Source organism: Mytilus californianus, unplaced genomic scaffold (genome assembly GCF_021869535.1).
Source record: "Mytilus californianus isolate M0D057914Y unplaced genomic scaffold, xbMytCali1.0.p SCAF_72, whole genome shotgun sequence".
Taxonomy (NCBI): Eukaryota; Metazoa; Mollusca; class Bivalvia; order Mytilida; family Mytilidae; genus Mytilus; species Mytilus californianus.
The window spans coordinates 655,581-678,952 of record NW_026262726.1 but is presented as its reverse complement, the minus strand read 5'-3'; the positions used below and the strand labels follow the sequence as shown (position 1 = coordinate 678,952).

Genomic DNA, 23,372 nt, shown 5'->3' with positions numbered 1-23,372 from the left:
AAGAAAAGTGCAGTAATTTTGAAAAACATCGATCGCCGCTAAAATGTGCCTTGAAGTAACACATGTCGGGAGCGGTCAATGATTTACATAATTTATAATTACGGGCGAGGTTTTTCAACATATATTTGTCATACATTGCCCAACAAAAGACCAATAACTTCGAAACAACTAATGATAGACAATACATATAAAGCTAAACAACAAATGATAGACAGCACGGGGCACATCGAAATATATGTAAGAAAACCTAGCTGTTTAAAATAGTATGAAAGGGCAATATACAAAACAGATAACCAGACCAGTATTTTGACGAAATGTAACCAAACATGAAATTTTGACGGTGTATTAATATGAGAAATTCTCACATGAACAAGCACACCATAACTGTAAATATTATAAGAGCATACACCTCAAGCACAGGAAAACGTTCTACTGCCTCCACACAGCACTAGAGACAAACTCTTTTTACTGCATTGCGTAAATATAATTCCATTTCAAATACCTCCTTGCGTCCTAACTAAAAATCCTGTCATTTACATTATTTGTAAATATACAAATATTTTGTTTTGAAGTTTGGTTGTACACTTATTTCAAACGAGATAACGCATCCTAATTTTTACGGAGATATGTTTTACCGAGCCTGGAAATTATGATACGATCCGGGTAAACGTATCGATCCTTTAGATAAACTTATTCTAAAAGGTTACCTATTCAACACTGTAATTAGATCTATGAATATTGTTTTTATTGGTATGAAAATTGATTTTGTTATCAGTAAATGATTACCAAACTAATATTATCGTTACATATAAATACATGTGCACATTCACGGTTCTACAATATATCGATATTTTCGTTTGTTATTGAAATTTCGGCACTTTGGTTTTTATGTGGAATTTTTATACTACCATATTTGTAAAAATGCAGTATACATGTTTATATGATATAGATATAACGTATTTAGTTTGCTGGTTGTTTCAAACGCATTGCTCATCATCATGCATGCATCATACTGGAGCAGTTTAATTTTGTATCAGGGGCAAATCCCCTTTAAATGAAGTGACTTCGCATATTGCAATTTCAATGGAAAATCCTTGATGTCATTTTATATTTCAGCAATTTACCCTTCCGGTATGAAATTCTATTATTATATATCATTATGGGGTTTCGTGTGTTTGAACAGATTAACCGTATTCTTTGAACTTATCTTATCTACCCTTCATTTAAATTTATATATTTACCCTCTTGACCAGATACTGTCAGCTGTTGCAAATAATTCCTCAGTTGTGATAGAATGTAGATTGCAAACATTCAGCATTCTTGTAAGTAATTGTTGGAAGGCCAACTCTAGAGATATTGATGTAATAACAGTCTCTTGAATCGAGGTTTGTAAAGAAAGTGTTCCATATGAAGTAATGCAGGCATTATAAACGTGGAAATGTCCATGTAGTTGCGACAAGTGGCTTTTCATATGGGACACTACAGCAGGTGCATCCCATGTTGTAGGACACTTCAGTTTAAACTCTATAAAAACATTTCTACTTCCTCTTCCTGTAAAACAATCATTTTAGGTGTCAATGCAATTAAGATGGGATCTGAGTGGTTTTGATGCAAACGTTTGTGTGTGTTATTCACACTTCGATTGACAGATAGATATTTGACACGTTATTGTATTGTAGTTTAATTCAACATGTTATCCTGTCCTGTTTCTTTGAAAATAATACTATTCTTGATAATAGAATGCGTTACATTCTATTGTCCTTATTCAAAAGAAAACTTTATGGACACATCGTAGTTGTGGGATACCACGTCAATGAAACAGCAACCAACAAACCCTACTGAGCACATATATTTATTGAAAACAATTTAAAATGCTACCAAATATATGTAATCAGCAACAAATTATTACACGAGGAGAAATAAAAATATTAAAATGAGAGCGTCCGACGTAGTGGAGCATTATTGTCATTTTTTTTGTGAAATAACAGAATAAAACTTTTTATTCTACACAAGGCATCGGTTAGATAAGCTGTAATTTGCAAAACCTTTCGGAGTTTTTGACCCTCAATGCTCTTCAACTTCGTTCTTTATTTGACGTTTTAACTTGTTTGATCCGAACGTCACTGATGAGTCTTTTTTTATTTGAAATGCGATCACAAAAATCTGCATAAATGAGCCAATTTATTCAGAGTTGCAAATTGCAAATTCAAAAGAAGACGATCAAATGGCACTTCACTTACTCAAATCTGCAATGTTTATTTGAAAAAAGGCCCCTTTCTTTAAATCAAATATGGACGCCAAAATTGTATAAATTATTTGATTTAGAAGTTTGGTTGTACCTGAGGAAATCTTATTACTACAGTATGCTATATCAAAATTTTACGGTGATGTTGAAACAAGACCTCGTAACTTATTCTAACGTAACAAAGCCCATGATAACTGGTTGGTCCGTTTACTAAAGTACTGAAGTGATTTCAAAATTTTGTTTTATATACATATGTTTTATGACTGTCCGGTAATTAACACCTATGGCCCTACATCCCGTCGGCACTCATATCTCATATTGTGGTATACTCGTGATTATGCTCTTCTCATACTGCCTTTGGAGGTGAACATACCGATATTTTTTTTGCGGGTAAACAAATATAAATAGTCGAAAATGGCATTTAAACGTGCCTTCGGATTACATTAAATCAGGATATTGTTTTGATTTCCTTTTTGTAAATTGTTTTTAAACCCGATGTGATGTATCAAACCTTTTACAACTGGTTTGTAAATTTGGGGTGAGCTGATTATTAAAGGTTGTATGTTGACTTTTAACCCATCTTGAACATACTCCTATATTTTACTCTTCAACTTGCAAAACTTGAATCGATCGTTGTGTTTTATATAATTACACTATTTCCATTGGATGTGTACTGATTGATAATTTATCTTAGATACATGAATTTATTAGTTGTTATTGGCTTTGAATTAGATTCCAGTAACTGCGAATAATCTCAGATCTGGACTTTGTGTCTTTAGTGTTTTTTAATCCTTTTGGTGATTTGTATCAATGAGTTAAGCTAAACACAGATAATATTCAGATGCCTGATAATTTAAAGGCAGACGTGTTGCGTTATATTTGTATTTTTCTAACCAATTAGTTGTGATCTTATATTTAGTAATGCATCATTGAACATGATACCACGGTTATTTAAACTCACTTACAATACCTTCTAATTAAGAAAAGGCTTTTATTTTGAAAATAGTTTAAGTTATAGATATAATGGATAAGCGTTGATTCATGAAAAACAAACCATTCGCCCTCCGGGCTCATGGTTTCTTTTTCAAGAATCAACGCTTATTCATTGTATCTATATTACTTAACTAATTTTTATAGTTAATTCTTATGTTGTGTAGATACACCCAGTCCCAGGTTAAATGAGGATTAGACATCTATAAACAGATATAAGTCCGGCACAGTCTGTATGTGCCTGTCCTTAGTCTGAAGCATGCACTTCAGTGGTTGTCGTTTGTTACTGATTGATTGATTGATTGATTGATTGATTGGAGTATTGCCACTTTCAGACAGGATAGTGATACAGTAGTTCGACTACTCGGTCACCGAGGCCTTTGTTTGTTACTGTATGATATTTGTGTTCCATTTATTGCACATAAATCAGGCTGTTAATTTTCTCTTTTGAATTGTTTAGCGTCTGTCATGTCGGGTGCGTTTTATAGCTTGTTATGTGGTATGGGATTTGCGCATTGTTGAAGTCCATATAATAACCTAAAGCTGCTAACATCTACGTCTACGTCATTTGATTTCTTGTGGAGAGTTGTCTCATTGGCAATCATACCACATCTTCTTTTTTTTTAAATGATTTACTAACGATCAGTTGTCATATTACAAAGAGTAACTGATACAGTAGGTGGATTTTTTTTTTTAATCCAATACATTTATTGAATTTGAAATATTAATTTGACATTGTACTTTTTAATGTATACGGTTTTATTTACATAACGATTCTACATTTTCATGTTGCTTACTGATAATCTAATTGTTATCTGAATATTTCTGTGTATGATTATGTGTATAGTTATAGTTTTTGTGTATTGATATCATCCAGCCGTAAAAAACTTAACTTAATTTGATTTACTTTTAGTTTCAGGTGGATCGTCATTCTGATCTGATACTTCTAAATTCTGTGGAAGTCCTTTAATCCTCAGCATACATTTTATATCTTCAACGTTTATAAAGAATTCCTCTGTAATAAATAATGAATGTATGGTAAACATAAATATTGCTAGTTAAAACGTTTATGTTTTTCCCCGGCAAACAATAATAGTAAAATATACAACGGAAATCGCACTACATGTAAACTCCAAGAAAACGTATACTCATACACAACAATTTGATCATATGGAAACGTAATAAACTAAAGATTAAGTAAGCCTGCTATTCATGGTACCATTGTTGTCATTTCTTGTATCTGTTTTGTTATTGACATTAGGTTTATCGGTTGACTGAACATCCAAGTCAGCTGGAAAACGCTTATGCGAATATTACTTCTTCTTATAGTGATAACTTTGCAAATTAACAAGACAAATAATTGCTCGATTAAGATTTATTAGTTTAGTAACATAATTTATTATTAGAGATCTTGATTTGAAAAAAATAAACTAAAAATAAATAATGTAAACCAAGACATGCCAATAGTATGGGGCATATGTAAAAATCATGATATCAGAAACGAATCCATTTAAATAATGATATCAGTTTATAGCGTATAGAAACATTTGTTACTGAGCTAAATATACCGCGAACAAGCAGTTCTTCAGCAGTGGTATCGACAAATTTCATAATCTTTTATAATCTTGATGCGTCCAACTCGCTGCTGGATAGAGCTTCATTGGGAATGCTCAAACTCAAACACATAAAAGCCAAAGATGTATTACAACGCGAAGACCAAAGGCAAATAATGAATCGATCAAGATATGCCTGTAAATTTGATACCCGTTTCATCAATATTTACCTCTAAAACTTTTTATAATTTTATAAGAACGAAAACCCATTGCAAGGGTATATATCCAACAAACTAGCCGTTAGTAATGTTACCTCTGTTAAAAATGTTGTTTGAATTCTATAAGTTACATCACTAAACCGGTTAAAGTGTAATTCAATAATTTAACCATGTCAGATTTACCTTCTTTTTCCTCTTTTTCAAATTTACCAGATTTATCTATTGGGCTCAGCAGGCTAGTTTCCATATGAACTATCTCTGTGTTGTCTACAAAATACATAAACAATAATTTCAAAAGTCATCCACCTCTCATTATATGACATCTCAATTGATATGTTACGCACAAGCATAGGCACGTGATGCGGACTTCATTATAAGAGTGTTCCTCTGACCTGATTTTTCAATCTGGTTAATAAGGAATGATGACTGAAATCGAAATGGTAAACGTTTTGTGTTTACAATAACAAACGGGTTGACATAATGGGGTCCCTGTGTGCAGTCTTGGATTATTAAAATACCAGAATATGTTAACTTAACAATTGTGTCATATTCTCTATGGTGACGTTTTGACTGAGTATGGATTAAATTTTGACGGACACATCGTTAGTATTTGGTCCAAAACAAATAATGTAAATATATTTGTTGCATCTCTACAAGAACGAATGCTAATTTCCAGACAACCACTCATTAATAATCTACCTACTTGTTTGAAATTTTTTTTTATAATCATATTTACTTCATTACTAAACATGCAACATATCTATTCAATGATACATTACAATGTTATCTACATTTACCTTTGTCAGGTGTACCTTCTGTTCCCTTTTTTCAATACAATACCATAGTCGCCTTATGGTAACACATCCCACAGGCCAATGATGTACTTATATTTCAATTTCATACATTTTTCTATTCAAAATAAACATTCAACAAGGGTTCAAATGTACTCCTAGGACCTCAAGTTTTCATTTCAGATATTTTCATATTTTGAAAAATACTGCTATACTTATGAACTGTTTTGTATTTTTAAAGCGCATGCATTATCATTTAGACAACATTGTATTGTGGTGAGGGCAACTTTAATTTTCAGTGAAAGGCCTCAGGCAAAACTACAAGGGCGAGGGCAAGATTGGTCTTGTGAGCTTAGGAAGACAGCCTGTCTAGGAGAAGGAAACTCTGATTTCATCACGGTTGGTGGTAACCGTTAGTCCTTTCATGGCAACCACTCCAGCTATTGGACAAATAGTGGGGATATCAGTGCCCCGGCGAAAGATAGCTGTCAAGCTACAATGGCAAAGGGCGTAGGAGGGCAAACAGTGCCCCAACAGTTAGTGGCCCTTGCGGGGAAGGCTGCATTCCAGATGCCTTTACAAAACTACCTGGAACCTTTAGGTAGGCTAATCCCCCGCTTAGAGGTTACAGAAACCCTAAACGAAAATTTGCAAACATTGTATGAAAGAGAACTTCAAGGAAGACCTTTAAATAGAAGGAAAATGACGTTGGATGGCCAAAACCGAAAGGAAGCTACACAACTGAGACTTCGTAACTCTAAATCCGCATCAAAGATAGGAACATGGAATGTGCGATCTATGTATATTCTAGGAAAAGCACAAACCATCGCAAATGAGATGAAAAAATATGAAATAGGTATACTAGGAATAGCGGAAGGAAGATGGAATTATGCAGGACAATCAAAAGTGATTATACACTCTGGACACATGGAGGAGAACGCCTCACATTCTGAAAGAGTTGCCATCATGCTACCAAAAGAAACTCAAAAACATTAATTGGATGGGAATTAATAAGTGCCAGAATCATCATGGCAAAATTTAAAACCACACATAAAAGAATATCATTAAACATCATCCAATGCTATGCTCCTACAAATGGCGCAAAGAACGACATCTAGGAGGGATTCTATCACATGCTAGAAGAAACCACCAGGAAATGTAGCTAAAAAAACATCATTATCTTAATGGGAGACCTAAATGCTAAGGTTGGAAGTGACAACACCGGTTATGAACAAGTGATGGAGAGACATAGACTAGGAGAAATGAATGAAAATGGAGAGCTCTTTGCCAATCACTGTGCAAATCACAATCTTGTCATTGGTGGAACAGTCTTCCCTCACAAAAAATGTCATCTTGAAACATGGGTATCTCCAGACATGAACACTGGAAATCAAATAGATCATGTCTGCATCTCCAAGAAGTTTAAGAGAAGTTTACAGGATGTCCGAGGTAAAAGAGGAGCAGACGCTGCCACTGACCATCACCTTATTTTTGCAAAAGTAAAACTGATTTCACATATCAATGTTGGCCAACAAAACAAAGAAATCAGAATTCCAAATAGAGTTAAAAAATTGCTTCTCAACATTTCAGAATGCAACAAAGGAAATAGTTACAATAGTAGATCACTGGCAAAAGATTAAAAAAGTTTTCACAACAGCTTGCGAAACATCAGTTGGTTTGAAAAATAGAAACACCAGAAATGGATATCGCCAGAAACACTTGTAAAAGTGGAAGAAAGGAAAAATATAAGAAATATCATAAACTACAGCAAACAAAGATAAGCAAAACAAACAGCCTCAGGAGAGTTCAATATAGCTAACAAAGATGTCAGAAACAGTACAAGGAAAGATAAGAGGGCCTTTGTAGACAAACTAACAGCAAATGCAGAAGAAGCAGCCAGAGCAAACAACAACAAAGCTCTGTATGACAACATAAAACTGCTAATTGGGAAATATCAGAAAGGATGAAAAGAAAAGAAGGGAAAATACTTAACACACATGAAGAGCAAATGAAACGACCGGTTGAGCATTTCAAGAATGTGCTAAACCAAGACCCACCTGTAAATGAAGCTGACATTCCACCTCGAGCTTTTAGCAGTTGACTGTAAAAGACCATGTAAAGGAGAAATCAAGAAAGCCATATAAATGCTGAAGAATAACAAAGCTCTAGGTCCTGACAATATACCTGCAGAAGCACTGAAAGTAGATATTGAATCATCAACTCAAATGCTATATGAATTGATTGGAAAGATCTGGGAAGGAGAAGAGGTCCCTCGAGAATAGAAAGAAGGACACATGGTAAAGCTTCCAAAGAAGGGCAATTTAAGCATTTGTGACAACTATAGAGGAATAATGCTACTATCAGTTCCAAAGCTTCGCAACCAAGCTGGACAGATCATGTGCAGATCAAATAGCTACTTTACGCATCATCCTCGAACAATCACTAGAGTTCAATTCCTCACTCTATTCTGGTTTTGTCGACTATACATTCCTGACAAATTTATTACAATCATCAGAAACATCTATACAGGAACGCAGAGCAAGATCATCCATGACGATCAGCTAACAGAGGCCTTTGATATAACAACTGGAGTAAGACAAGGCGGTATCTTTTCACCTATGCTATTCCTCCTGGCGGTCGACTGGATCATAAAGCAAGCCACAGACGGCAGAAGAAACGGCATCCAATGGACCATGTTCACCCAGCTGGATGACCTCTACTTTGCCGATGACATTGCCTTGCTGTCCCACAACCACCAACAAATGCAGGACAAATAGAACAGGTTGAAAAGAGAGCTGCAGAAACAGGCCTTTCTATCAATCACAAAAAGACCAAAGTGTTATAGTCAAACACAAGGTCCCTAGCAAGTCTGATGGTTAACAGTCAAGCTTTAGAAGACATGGATTCTTTTACATACCATGGAAGCGTAGTGGACAATCTTGGTGTCTCAGATAAAGACGTAAAAATCAGAATTGGCAAAGCTAGAACTACATTTAATATGATGAGATCAATTTGGAAGGCGAAAAACATCACTCTGAAGACCAAAATACGCTTGTTGAATTCCAATGTAAAAACCATACTCTTATATGGAGCTGAGACTTGGAAAACAACAAAAAAAACCTGCTTCAAAAACTTCAAGTCTTCATCAACAACTGTCTCAGACGCATCCTTTGTATCAGATGGTCTGTGAAGTTATCAAACCTAGATCTCTGGGAAAAGACCAACCGATCCCCAGTCGATGAAGAGTTAAAAAAGAGAACGTGGAGATGGATATGGCACACACTCAGGAAGCCTGTTGTAAATTGCTTTCTTTAATTATAGACATTTTCTTATAACTGGTAAACGTCTTAACGTCGTTTAGCGCGGTAATTGCGTAACAGTATATTCGACGTCGCTACTTAGCGACGATATTTGTGATCATATGTAGTTTAGATAAAGATTTCGTTATGTGAAGACGTTCTTCATTATTTCTTTAGAATATAAGTCATAATGGTGCCGTGACAAAAAGGACGATGAGTTCTAAACTCAAAGCTATTCGAGCTGGACATTGTGGTGCAGTCACGAAATTACTAAAGCGAGTGAGTGGAAATTTCGAGGATTTATTACAGGAATACAATGTGAATGAACTTATGTCAATCAGAGAAATGATACGGAAGAAGGAAACAGTTATTTAGGAACTCAACGATAAAATTGTGGAAGAAATTTCGGAAGAGGATATTCAAGAAGAGATAGAAGAAACAGACAGGTATGAATTTGATATCCAAATTACTTTAACTAAATTAGCAAAAGTAATCCGGGAAGCAGATAACACAACATCTACGAAACAACCACAATTAAACCCGCATGCCACAGAATTTACACTTTCAAACAACCAAACAAATCCGACTCAATTAAGTTTCACGCCAGCAAATCATTCAGCATCTACATTTTCAAACTCCAGTATGTACCATAAATTACCAAAGCTTACCCTACCCACGTTCGGAGGAAATATATTGGAATGGCAGCCTTTTTTGGATTCCTTTTGTGCAGCAGTACATGAAAATTTTTCCTTAAACGACGTACAGAAGTTTAACTATTTAAAGTCTCAATTGTACGGAGAAGCAAGCTAGTGCATCTCAGGATTACAAATTACAAACACAAATTACGCTCAAGCCCTACATGTATTGAAACAGAGATTTGGTCAACCCCACAAAATTGTGAATGCCTTTATGCAAGGCCTTATTAGTCTATCCAGTCCATCCGCAAATATTAGAGAGCTAAAGAACTTTTACGATAGTATGGATAATTATATTCGAGGTCTTGAGGGAATGGGACAGACACATGAATCGTACGGGTGCCTTCTGGTACCAATTATCTTAAATAAAATTCCCGGAAACATCCGACAAAATATGGTACGCGTTCATGGAAATGACAGATGGAATTTACAGTTGCTACGAGACGCAATTCAGCATGAAATTACAATCCAAGAAGCAGGTCAGTCATTTAATTGTTACGAATTAGAATCAGAATATACACCTTCATCGGCATTTATAGCGAGTGCAAAACGAAACTACAATTTAAATAACAGAAATTTAACCAGCAAACCCTGTATATATTGTAACGACATTCACGCTCCAAATGCATGCATGAAAGTAAAAAAATATTGACGACAGAAAGCGCACAGTTAAGAAAAAACAGTTTTGTTTTAATTGTTTGGGAAGTCACAGAATTGCAAACTGCAAATCAATAAATACATGTAAAAATTGCAGAAAACGACATCACACAAGTATTTGCAATAAGGATGAGCAATATATGCAAAACGAAGCAAAAACAAAAACGGAAAATTATAGTACAGGAAAACCATACAGAAATCTCTCAGTAGCAAGCATGCACTCATTAACGACATCAGTAAAAGTTCAAGTACTTTTGAAAACCGCAATAGTTACAGTCTCGTCCGAAGAAAACCATTTTGGTCAGGCAAACATCATATTCGACGAAGGTGCACAGCGCAGTTTTATTTTACACGACGGATGCCACATGTGGAGCAGGATCGGCTTACCCATCCGGAGCACCTGAGATCACCCCCAGTTTTTAGTGGGGTTCGTGTTGCTTAGTCTTTGGTTTTCTATGTTGTGTCATCTGTACTATTATTTGTCTGTTTGGCTTTTTATTTTTGGCCATGGCGTTGTCAGTTTGTTTTCGATCTATGAGTTTGACTGTCCTTCTGGTATCTTTCGTCCCTCTTTTATTACCAAGGATATGGCAGATAAATTAAACTTTAAACCCGTAAAAAATGAAGTAATAACAGTCTCGGGATTTGGTGAATCAAATACGAAGGTAAGACATCTTCAAGTGGCTACTGTTTATTTACGAGCTCAGACTACAGAATTAATACCAACTAATGTACTTATCGTTTCAAAGATTGCTCACCCCATACAAACATACGCAAGAAACCAGTCAAATTTTCCATACTTAAACGGATTCAAATTAGCGCACCCTGTATCACATGACGAGGACTTTGATGTTTCAATCTTAATCGGCGCTGATTATTTTTGGAATATTGTAGAGGATAAAGTAATTCGAGAACCGGGACCAACCGCAGTGAAATCGAAAGTCGGTTACCTATTATCTGGGCCTATGCATCGAAATTTATCAGAACATTACACTCCGTCATGTTCATCAATCATGAACATTTTAACCCCGCACAGACATGAAGAATGTGAATTTATTGAGAAAATCAAGACATCGGAAAACAATACGACAAGCGGTATTCACTGCATACTACCCACTGTTAATGCAGATGTGTTACGAACAGATCTTACGGAGATTGAAAGCGTTTTTAAATATCGCCCAATAACGTACATTTCGCAGGATATCCGATATCCAGAGCTTTTGACACCGTCACATGTATTACAAGGGAGGAGAATATCACCGGAAAACTTTATAAACACAGAGGACAATATGATAGCATCAACAGAAGCAAAGGAACTATTACCACGAAAACTAACTTTCATAGAACATTTTTGTAAACTGTGGAGAATTGAATACCATACCGGACTGAGAGCGTATCACCGTGTGACAGGACATATCTATACACATGTGGACATCGGCTCTGTAGTTCTTATCATGGACACTTCGCCAAGAACAATGTGGAAATTAGGTGTTACAGAAGATGTGATAACAGGATTAGATGGACTTTTTCGTGCTGCAAAGATTCTCACATCAAATGGACTTATTACTACACGGCCGATTGTTAAAATAGTCCCTCTTGAAATATGAACAGTAAACTCATTTTGAGGCCCCAACATGTTGTAAATTGCTTTCTTTTATTAAAGACATTTTCTTATAATTGGTAAACGTCTTAACGTCGTTTAGTGCGATAATTATGTAACAGTATATTCGACGTCGCTACTTAGCGACGATATTTGTGATCTTATGTAGTTTAGGTAAAGATTTCGTTATGTGAAGACGTTCTTCATTATTTCTTTAGAATATAAGTCATAAAGCCAAATAACAGCATTACAAGGCAAGCCTTACAGTGGAACCAACAAGGGAAGCGTGGTAAGGGCAGACCAAGATACACGTGGAGAAGAAACGTTGTAGTCGAGATGGTGAAAGAAGGGTACAAGTGGCATAATCTGGAGAGGCTAGCAAAAAAACAGAACAAAGTGGAGAAATATCGTTAGTGGCCTATGCTCCACCAAGGGGCAACAGGATTAAGGAAGTAAGAAAAAGAGAATAGTTGAAAGCTTTGTTTCGTAATTATTTCTTAATGTCCCAACGGGTAATTTACGTAAATTTTATTAAACATCATGTCAGTACTGACTACTGAGCCAATTTTTCTCCCCATTTTACTTTAAATTTGCTTTAAAACAATAAACCGAACCAGAAACCGTATATAGTTACCAATAGTATTTTAACCAAATTAGAACGTCAAACATAAATAGCTGTTGTCAATGTATGTTGTTGCTCATAACGTTTCACAAAAGCAAAGCGATCACGCGTGAAAACAGATGTAGTTCTTTGCATTATCTTATTTATTTATATTAAATATTTAATGTGATCAAGGCTGAAACTCCAAGTAGCCTGAATCAAACATCTGAATTCATTTTTTCCCAAATAGCAGAAGTTGGCTTTAAATCGAAACAATGATATAACACAAGGTAAGTTCTTTCAAATCATTTTCAGCTGCATGGTTTGCTATTATTTAATTCCTTTCACCTGTTCTTAAAATAGAAATCAAAAGATATTTCATGTAATGTTTTAATGTTATTTCGACCTGTCCTGGTAGGCTCTTTGAATTTCTTAAGTTTCAGAGAAAGTTTACGACCAACGGTGACAGACGCAAGACAGGAAAATGGCAATTGCAATAAAAAATCTGAACCGGGAGCAAACTCTTTTTAAATGTTTCAGAGATCAAATGACGTTTCAGTCATTTAGATTTTCTTGTAGATCTTGTCCTTTTGATCATATTTATTGTCGACAGTTCTTCTCTGTCTATTATAGGTTGCCATTATGAAAATATAGACAATGCAATTTCCCATAGGAACTCCCTTTACGACTAAAACTGTACCACTTTTACTATGAAGTTTCGTAAAACATTATATCCTAGAATGGGAAGCTTATATGCACTACTATTTTTTTCAAAGGTCAAAATATAGGACTGTGCGGCCTATCTTCAACATTTATATGCCCCGAACTTCTAAGAGTGTAAACTTATACTAAAATTATGTACTACCCCTCCTTTCACTTTGGGTCTTCCACAGATTTCAACTTTACAGGTATGCATGTGTATATTTACTGGTAACATTCTAAGTATGTCTCTAAGAGATGAAACAAGGATATCATATCTGGGAACCAGTAGGTATATAAAACAAAATATCTATGAATATTATTTATCGCACCGCGGGTAAATTATGAGGTTGTGATTGGTTTAACGCAGTCACGCGGTGACCACCTATGGATCCGTATGGGGTAAGTTAATTTCATATGTCGTTCATGACGTCACGTCTACTGCTAATGGTGACGTCATCCACTGATGTTGTATTTCATTGTTTATTTTTCTACAAAACGCACAAGGAAAGTCCAGCGTGCGATGAATTCGTTAAACGGTTCACTACTGACCCCCTACGGACCATAGAGGGTGAGTAAAATCCATAGGATATTCGGCCTTCGACCTCACCCCTATGGATTTTACTAACCCTCTATGGATCCGGTCAGCAGGTGACCATATAACTTATAATATCTCCTCAAAAGAGGCGCGGTTTGTGTATATACAAAGTGCAACCTATAGTGTTCAAGATAAAAGAAAAATTGCCAAAAATATTAACTTTGGTCATTCTTTACATATTTATAGTCTTTTCTTGATTAAAATGGTCGTTGCATACAGTTTTATTATATATATTATTATTTTCAAGATAATGGCAAAAACGCAAAATAGTCTTATAAGGGCAGTTATTCATATAAGTAGACTACTAACCGTTACGAACATGTTATAAAAATAAGAAAATGTGGTATGATTGCCAATGAGACAACTCTCCACCACATTTTAGTTAACAACTATAGGTCACCATACAGCCTTCCAAAATCAGCAAAACCAATACCGCATATTCATCTATAAAAGGCTCACAAATATTTTATTTAGGGAATGACTGTAATATTTTTTCTGTCTAAGAAGAAACAACATAAAAAACGTAGTGCACACTAAAAAATTTAATTTATAAAGAGTAAATTATGAAAATAGTTATCAAAGGTACCAGGCTTATAATTTAATACGCCAGACGCGCGTTTCGTCTCCATAAGACTCATCAGTGACGCTCAGATCAAAACAGTTATAAAGCCAAACAAGTACAAAGTTGCAGAGCATTGAGGACCCAAAATTCCAAAAGGTTGTGCCAAATACGGCTAAGGTAATATATGCCTAGGATAAGAAAATCCTTAGTATTTCGAAAAATTCATACTTTTGTAAACATGAAATTTATATCAGGCCTGGTACCTTTGATAACTAATTATATAAATGACCATATAATTATGAAAAACGTTGATGACGTCACGGTCATATGACAAAATTATGTATGTGCTGATAGATAAAACACTTTTAGCCAATCAGAAGACGTGTTACATCCATAATTTAATTATTTGTTAATCTTCTCTAACTGATATTTGTTTCCTTTAAAGTTCTCAATAAACAGTTAAAATATTTTCTTTCTGTCCCAAGGCAGGTCTTTGTTAGGCTTGTGTAGCTTTTATTAATTTTGGTTCATTTATGTTTCAAAGTTTAGTGTGAGGTTCATTTCCGCTGAACTAATACACAAGTTTTAATTAAAGGCCAGCTGAAGATCGCCTTCGTTGTGGAATTTTCTCGCTGTGATGAAGGCCCATTGGTGGTCTTGGACTGTTTTCTGCTCTTTGGTCGGGTTGTTGTGTCTGACACATTCCCCGTTTTCATTCTCAATTCTATAATAGTTTTCAAGATAATGAGCAAAACGCCAAAACAGAGCCATTTAAGAGCAATAACTCCAATTTCGTATCAAACAGAAAATGTACATAGTAAAGATCATTTAAACTTGTTTTGGTTGAAATTGGTTTGTAAATATAACGGAATTTGATAAGACTGTCGTACAAGTGAGAGGTTTAGCGCTATAAAACCAGGTTCAATCCACCATTTTCTACATTTGAAAATGCCTGTACCAAGTCAGGAATATGACAGTTGTTGTCCATTCGTTTGATGTGTTTTGTCATTTGATTTTGCCATGTGATTAGGGACTTTCCGATTGAATTTTCCTCGAAGTTCAGTATTTTTGTGATTTTACTTTTTTTTGAGTAGTTTCAGAGGAAAATAATTGTAAAAAGTTTAGGGACACCAAGGCATAGTAATGGTTCAAATAAAACCGACGAAAGTACAAACAACAATAACATAACAATACAAGCAAACCTAAGGACTGAGCACATTCGATTAAAAAGAAGCAGACGTATGGCAAATGTCAATGAGAGAAAGTAACCAAACAATAGAACATCTACAGGTCATTCGTTTCCAATGAAATGTCTTAAATAGTGAAAGAAGATACGAACTCATGGGGAAAAATGAAAAGAATTTCAAATGAGGAAAGTTAAAGATCCATTTTAGTCTTTCCCATGCCGTTTCAATTACATATGGTAGTATCTAACTTTGCTGCTTCATTTCAGTAAACCGAAGTTTTTGTATTAAATCTAAAACATTTGTTTTTAACTTAGACATTTAGTTTTCAAGAAAGTTTGTAAAAATATCCGTTTAATGATTTAAAATGATTTCAAAAGAGTAGTTAGTAATAATCTGTTGTAGTAGGTAACTGTAAGGAAATTCATCAGTAATATTTTATTTAAAATAAGTAAAGACACTAAGTAAGTTTTTTTTAGAGTGGTGCCACTGCTGGTGGACATTTCATCCCCGAAGGTATCACCAACTAAGTCGTCAGCACTTCATTGTTGGCATGAAATATCTTTGATACAGTCATTTTTATTAATTAACTGCTGGAAAAATGTTGAATTATTCGAAACACTAATAATCTTCCAGCTGGAGGCGAAATTGACCTCTGTTGTATATTTCATTACTCATGTTACTTTTTTGGTTTTATTTTTCAAATACTCTTCAACTCTGTGCTTGATTTGGCCTTCAATCTTTTTTTATTTGAAGCATCACTCAATTGTCTTATTCGTATGAAACGCGCGTCTGGTGTTTTAAAGTAAAAGCCTTTGATCTTTGGTGAACTTTCATTTATATAAAGTTACCAAAAGAAGTAATTAATGTACCTTTCTCATAGAGATTGTGCTAACGCTTAAATATGATAAAAGGTAATAATAACTTACTTATAGATAACAATGTGGCAGTGACATCTTTTTGCTTTTCTTCCAAATTAGATTTTGTTAAAACATTTGTTACACTTTCCAGTAGATTTGATTGCAAACTTTCATCTGTTTCAAACAGTTTTGCGTCTACTTCAAAGCGAAGATTAAGTAATGAAATATCTAACTCTGTTGATAGGCTTTCATTCTTTTTTGATAGTAGGTCTGTGATGCATTCTTCAATTAAAGAAAATAATACACAAATGAACTAATAATTTTTTTGGGGTTCTATAATTAAAACTCAAATCTCCTTTCTTTGTAAAAAAATAGTTTTGATCAATTCTTTTTACATTTTGTCAAGGATCCCTTTTTTTGCTTAGAGATTATATTAATTAGTATAGTCTGCTCCTTTCTTATTTGAATGACATGTATTCAGAATTAATACAATGGTATGAGGAGGCTCTCATTTATTGTCCGGTTTTTGCTATACTTTTAATTTCCTTTTCGATTAGTATATCAGATATTCAACAGCTTTATTAGGTTTATGATTTCAACTGTTTTGCCCTTGCATATCAACGACGAGACAAAAATCAGCGACACGAGCATATGATGCTGTAAAATATATATATTATGTAATTTATACATTTAATTAGATTGATACATTTAATGTGATTTGTACATATTTTTAACAAACCTTCAGTAGGAATCAACACAGCTTCAACAGACGTAGATTGATACGGCTTTAGAATTCCCAAATGAAGTAGTCTTTCCATAAATCGACTTAATACGGACTGTAACTTTGTATCTGTTTCCAAATATTTGACTTCAATATGAACATCTAGCACAACGCTTCCAGTATATGCCTCCTTCAGTTCTATACCAACCAAGCCTTGGTTTATTTCGTGTTTCATTTTGTTTAAGAGTTGTGCTGCCGTATTCATCTCAGCCTCATTCCCAACCACAATTAGAATCCGAATTTTTGTGTTTCCTTTAAGAAAGAAAGAAAAAAATCCAATGTGTATTTCTATAATACGTGTCTGCTCTATCTATGTTTCGTTTATTGTTTTGTCATAAATCAGGCTGTTATATTTTAGTTGAATTTATTCACATTCTGTCATCTCGGGGCCTTTAAAATATGCCCGTTCTGCGTTGGTTTTGTTTATTGACAAAGGCCGTATAGTAACCTATAGTTGTTTAAATTTGCCTCTTGTGGTTGATGTTGTATAGTTGTTTCATTGGCAATCTACCATATAGCTCCATATTTTATATAACATGTAACAATGCAGTACTGTAGCACGCATGTGATTTACTTCGGAGATAACTGTGTTGTATTAATTTTAATCTTGGCTTTTGTAAAACGTAGATTTTACTGTCTCAAATTTAGTTTATCTAGCGACGTGTACCGGAGCTCGGTAAACGGATATTAGGAAGTAAAATCAAGTTTTACGAAGACCATCCTTAGTATACAATACATTTATCTCCATTCTAATGCCACATATTAAAATAAATTTAGTAAATATTTTGGCTTTGGAATTCAAAATGGTAGCCGGTCATTAGTTACGAACTGGTAGAACGTGAAATCTTAACCTTAAAAATATGTGTAAAGGTCCAATGAAAATCATCGTTACAAACGAATCGAATTAGAATTTATACTTTGTCGGATTAGCAGCTTCTTTTCCCTTGTAGGATTACCTTTGTTTTATGAAGATTGTCTTTGATTTTCCTGTAGAAACATGTTTCCTAATTTGGTTTGCAATCGATTTTCTTACATACTATTGGGTCTTTCCACTTTTCTGCTTATATTTTGTGCATATGATATCGAACAGTCATTGAGCGTTTGAAACTCGCACTGTTTAACCGAACACGTTTTATTGTAAGAGTTATCTCCCCAAAGACTATTTTTCTTGTGTACGCATCTCCTTCACAACCGTAAAATAAACGATAATTCATTTTTACAAATTTCTCGTTAAATCCTCAGTTTGATTCGATTAGTTTTAACCGAAGCGATACTGAGACTCCATATGAGAGTTATATGCCCTTTTGTATTTGACATAAGTGATATATAAATGTAACTCATGAATCGTAACTGTAAGAAACCTAGGGTATCTTGATTTGAAATCCTTGATCCACCAAAAAGAAAATGGTGTCAAAGTCAAAGATCAAGGTCATTTTCTAAATTTTACCCTTGCATGTGTGTACATCTTATCTAATTTAAGTTAGATATAAAAGAAATGGTGTTAATTGTTTGTGTTGTTGTGACAAAGAAATTGTAAATTCAGTCCGAAGCGATCTGATGATATCTTAAAGTAGTTATTACCCCAAAAATGTGAAAATTTAAGGTAAATCGAATATGACTTCATTTTGGTACATGATAAAGCTATAGGTTGCAATTCTGTAAATATAGACAATGCAATTTCCCATAGGAACTCCCTTTGCGGCTAAAACTGTGACACTTTTACTATGAAGTTTCGTGAAAAATAATATCCCAGAACGGAAAGTTTATATGCACTACTATTTTATTCAAAGGTCAAAATATAGGGCTGTGCGGCATATTTTCAACATTTATATGCCCTGAACTTCTAAGAGTTTAAACTTATACTACAATTCTATACTACCCTTACCTTCATATTTGGACTTCCTGAGAATTAAAATTTAGGCGCTACCATGTTTTTCTATACTGGTTACATTCCCAAGTGATGTCTCTATGAGATGAAACACAGAGATCATAAATGGGAACCAGTACATTAACAAATTAACATATCTATGAATATTATATATCTCCCCAAAAGAGGCGTGGTTTGAGAAACAGCTGTATTTACAAAGTGCAACCTATACAAACATTTATTCAAATAGAAAACCTTCTAAAAACACTTTTTCTCACAGCAATACTTATTTATCAGAATTATAGCCTTAAGGAAATCACTGCATATACTCTAAGTTTCCTTTTACAGTACATTTTATACCCCTACCCCTGTTTCAGTTTTTTAAAGAATTTGAAAACAAGACTTTAATCATTGCCAGCTTACCCTATGTGCATGTTTTCTGACATGAAATGTCTAAAACATGTTTGAAGCTATTCTGATAACAAATTGAAAGCATTTTAGAATACTATAAATGTATTGTTAAGTAGTTAATCATTCCAACATTCAAGATTATACAAAGTATCCAATCCTGCCTGTGTCTCCAGTCCACATCTTACTGTATGCCTATTTGTCAATGAAAGTTCACAATTTCTGTCTCAAATGGTCAGTTAAGAATTCTTGTCACAACAGTATCATCTCTAACCATATAACTAACATAAGTTAGTTAATGTATGAACTAGAAGTGTCTAAACAAAGCCATATTTGCAAAATTGTATTTAAGAAGATATCAGTCTGGTGCATAAATTCACTAAAAGTTTGATAGAAATGACTGCTTACATCTTATTTTTGCATAACTTTCCAGCACAGTTATTGTTTTGTTTAGAAAAGACCTTGAAAATAATAAAATCATAGCATTTACAAGTTAAATTATCTGTTTTATGACCCAGGGTATGCATTTTTTTTTCTGTTTTTTGCCCCCTGGGGCCTCACATTTCCTAAATATTTTCCCTGTTTCTAGCAATGTGGAGTATTTAGTATATATTTAGGATAGAACACACTATTGTAAGTTTTATTGAGGTCTTTTTGTAATTCTAGCTTGTACTTTTGAATGCCGCGGTCACAAAAAAACACATTTAGGTGTTACGGCTAACTTTGTGGTTATCGACAGGACAAAAATAACCCAACAAAATTATTAGGAAGGATCAATGAGTTGCAATGACTGCGAAGAGTAAATATAAGCACTTCTAAACAATTTAAATCACAAACAGGCATATATTATGAATTTATTTTGAATTCAGGGCTTTAAGTAAACCATGCATACTGTAAACTGTGAATTTATGCTGAGTCATCATAGTTAAGGCTCAGGATTTTCTCAATCTTCATGAAATATTTATAAAACTTCATATTTGAGTTAAATTCTTTAAAATCTCTGAGATAAACCAGATTTTGTGGAATTCTGTATGTTCTATTTTAAACCCTATATAGGTTGCAATTCTGTAAATATAGACAATGCAATTTCCCATAGGAACTCCCTTTGCGGCTAAAACTGTGACACTTTTACTATGAAGTTTCGTGAAAAATAATATCCCAGAACGGAAAGTTTATATGCACTACTATTTTATTCAAAGGTCAAAATATAGGGCTGTACGGCATATTTTGAACATTTATATGCCCTGAACTTCTAAGAGTTTAAACTTATACTAAAATTCTATTCTACCCTTACCTTCATATTTGGACTTCCTAAGAATTAAAATTTAGGCGCTACCATGTTTTTCCATACTGGTTACATTCCCAAGTGATGTCTCTATGAGATGAAACACAGAGATCATAAATGGGAACCAGTACATTAACAAATTAACATATCTATGAATTTTATATATCTCCCCAAAAGAGGCGTGGTTTGAGAAACAGCTGTATTTACAAAGTGCAACCTATAGTGTCATTTGCAAAGGGTTGGATGACACGTGACCTTCGATAGTGACCTTGTGCAAACCGGAAGTACCTATGTTTGCACTAATTCTAGGAACAAATACTTAGAAACTATAAATTTTTAGAGTAAGCATACGGAAACCTTTTAATGACAGAAATTCATTCTCTGTAAACCGGAAGTAGCTAATTATCTCCTTTATTTTAGAGAAAAGTCTTAACAAAACTTGCATTTTCGGAATCAGTGGAAAGTTAGTTATCTTATGATGATGGAAATGACATTTTCTTAACCGGAAGTAGCAAATTATCTCCAATTTTTGAGGCAAATGTATATATATGCCATATATTTTTAATCAGTGCAAAAAAAGCTATCATATGAGACCAGAAATTACACTTTCGGATGTAGCAACTTATCTCCCGTATTGAAGTCAAAAGTATAAAGAAACCATATATTTTTTGAATCAGTATGAAGAAACCTATGATTGAACACCAATGGTAACTTTGAGTAAACCAAAAGTAGCTTCTTATCAATTATCTAGAAATATAATGTGGAAAGACCTTCAATTCTTCTCTGAACAATTATTAGATTTTATTTCCTATTTGTAATTGTTTAGTGTTAGTGTATCTATGACACTTATAAATTTCTTTTTAATTTATCATCAAAGCCAAAGGCAGATGTACGGTATACTTCAGTGAGACTTCATTTGTTTTTAGAATTAAATGGTACGTATTCCAAAAAAAAACCAATTGTTCAGTAAAAATGAGGTTTTGAAGATTCATGAGGTTAATCTTCTTAGGGAGATTAGACGAGATTTGTATGGTGCAGAGAGACCTTTTTGTTCTATTGTTGTTTTTTGTTTTGTTGATTGTTTGTTGCTTTATTTTTGGCTTTCGACAACGAATCTGTCATGGTTGAGAGTGTATGTCAAATGTTGGAACCAAATTCAAATATAGTTCTTTACATATGAAATCAGTAAGACTTAAGAACATTTGAAATAACGTTATGTCTCTTAACTTATTTTGACCTTGAACTTTACGAGGAGACATTAATAGCCGAAATTCGCATCAGGTGCAGCAAATTTGGAATCGTTGTTTTTTTTTTAAATGCTTCCTCTAGGTCGATCCCTCTGCTGGTTGACTATAAGTCCCCTAGGGTATCACCAGCCAAATAGCCAGTACTTCTGTACTGGCATGAAAATGCGGATATTGTTTGATTGAACATAGTTGTTATAAAATTTTTGATTCATAAACATGTAAGAATATATTTCCCTCGGGCGAAGCACTAATTCGTTGTCTTGATTAGTGCCTACAACGTTTGTAATAGGATTTGGGTTTTTTATATTTTCGCCTCTTGCTGCACTGAAGACACATTCCTTGCAGAAAAGTGGTACAGCTAGTACTAAAACATGATAAATACCACTGTATCGTTACATCTGCTAGTGAACTGATAGTCCCTACGGGTACAAGTAGCCTAGCAGCCAATACTTTTATATTGGCATGCATTTCATATATTGTTTAATTGAAAGTTGATGCTATACAATTTTGGCAATAGATTTAGATGAAGAAACAAATCTCCATCGTACAAAGCGTTCATTTCCTTTTCGATTTCGAATTTGTCATTACGTCAGGTACGTTTTGGTTTGATCAGGTATGAATAGTTTGTTTTTTGTTTTGTTTTTTAAAACATTTTTATCTTTGTTAAAACTTAAGAGACATTAATTGTCAAAATGCGAATTGTGTACAGTAAAATTGGTGTAGTAACTGTCTAAGTAAAATGGAGTATTCTGTCATCTTTATTCCGTAGATGGAAGACAACGATTTTATCAATCATTGTGTGATTGTATCTTATTATCATGAACGATACAAAAAATATATTTTACTCGACATTGGAAAAGACGAGTGCAAACTATAATCTGTGACAAACGTAGTGATTGCAGTTTTCCAATTGGCAACTTCCCATTTCTCTGAAGAAAAAGAGAAGCGAAAGATATCAGAGTGATATCCTCTGCTTCATCGTATTGCGTTTACATATCTCAGTTAATCGTTACAATTGTCCATGTTTAAACAATACAAATTAATATTGCATTAAAAGGTGTCCTTATTAATTAAAACTGTTCCGACAGAATTATGAGGAAGAACGACTGAAATCGAAACTATATCAGTTTTACGTCACAATCGCGAATTTGATGACCGATACGATGTGTCGGTATTTAGATTCAAAAGCGACATGTTTACCCCAATATATACAAAAATTAGTTTTAAGAATT

At 34.1% G+C, this 23,372-nt stretch overlaps 1 protein-coding gene across 1 annotated transcript; it reads right to left on the bottom strand.

Annotated features, from left to right (window-relative positions):
- Positions 1-4,128: 4,128 nt before the first annotated feature.
- On the bottom strand, positions 4,129-17,370 carry LOC127710342 (uncharacterized). The gene is made up of 4 exons (XM_052216139.1): positions 17,292-17,370; positions 16,622-16,834; positions 5,190-5,273; positions 4,129-4,250 (listed from the first exon to the last, which is right to left on the bottom strand). Exons 1-4 carry the CDS (start codon positions 17,368-17,370, stop codon positions 4,129-4,131), a joined length of 498 nt encoding a protein of 165 aa, XP_052072099.1.
- Between the last annotated feature and the right edge of the window lie 6,002 nt (positions 17,371-23,372).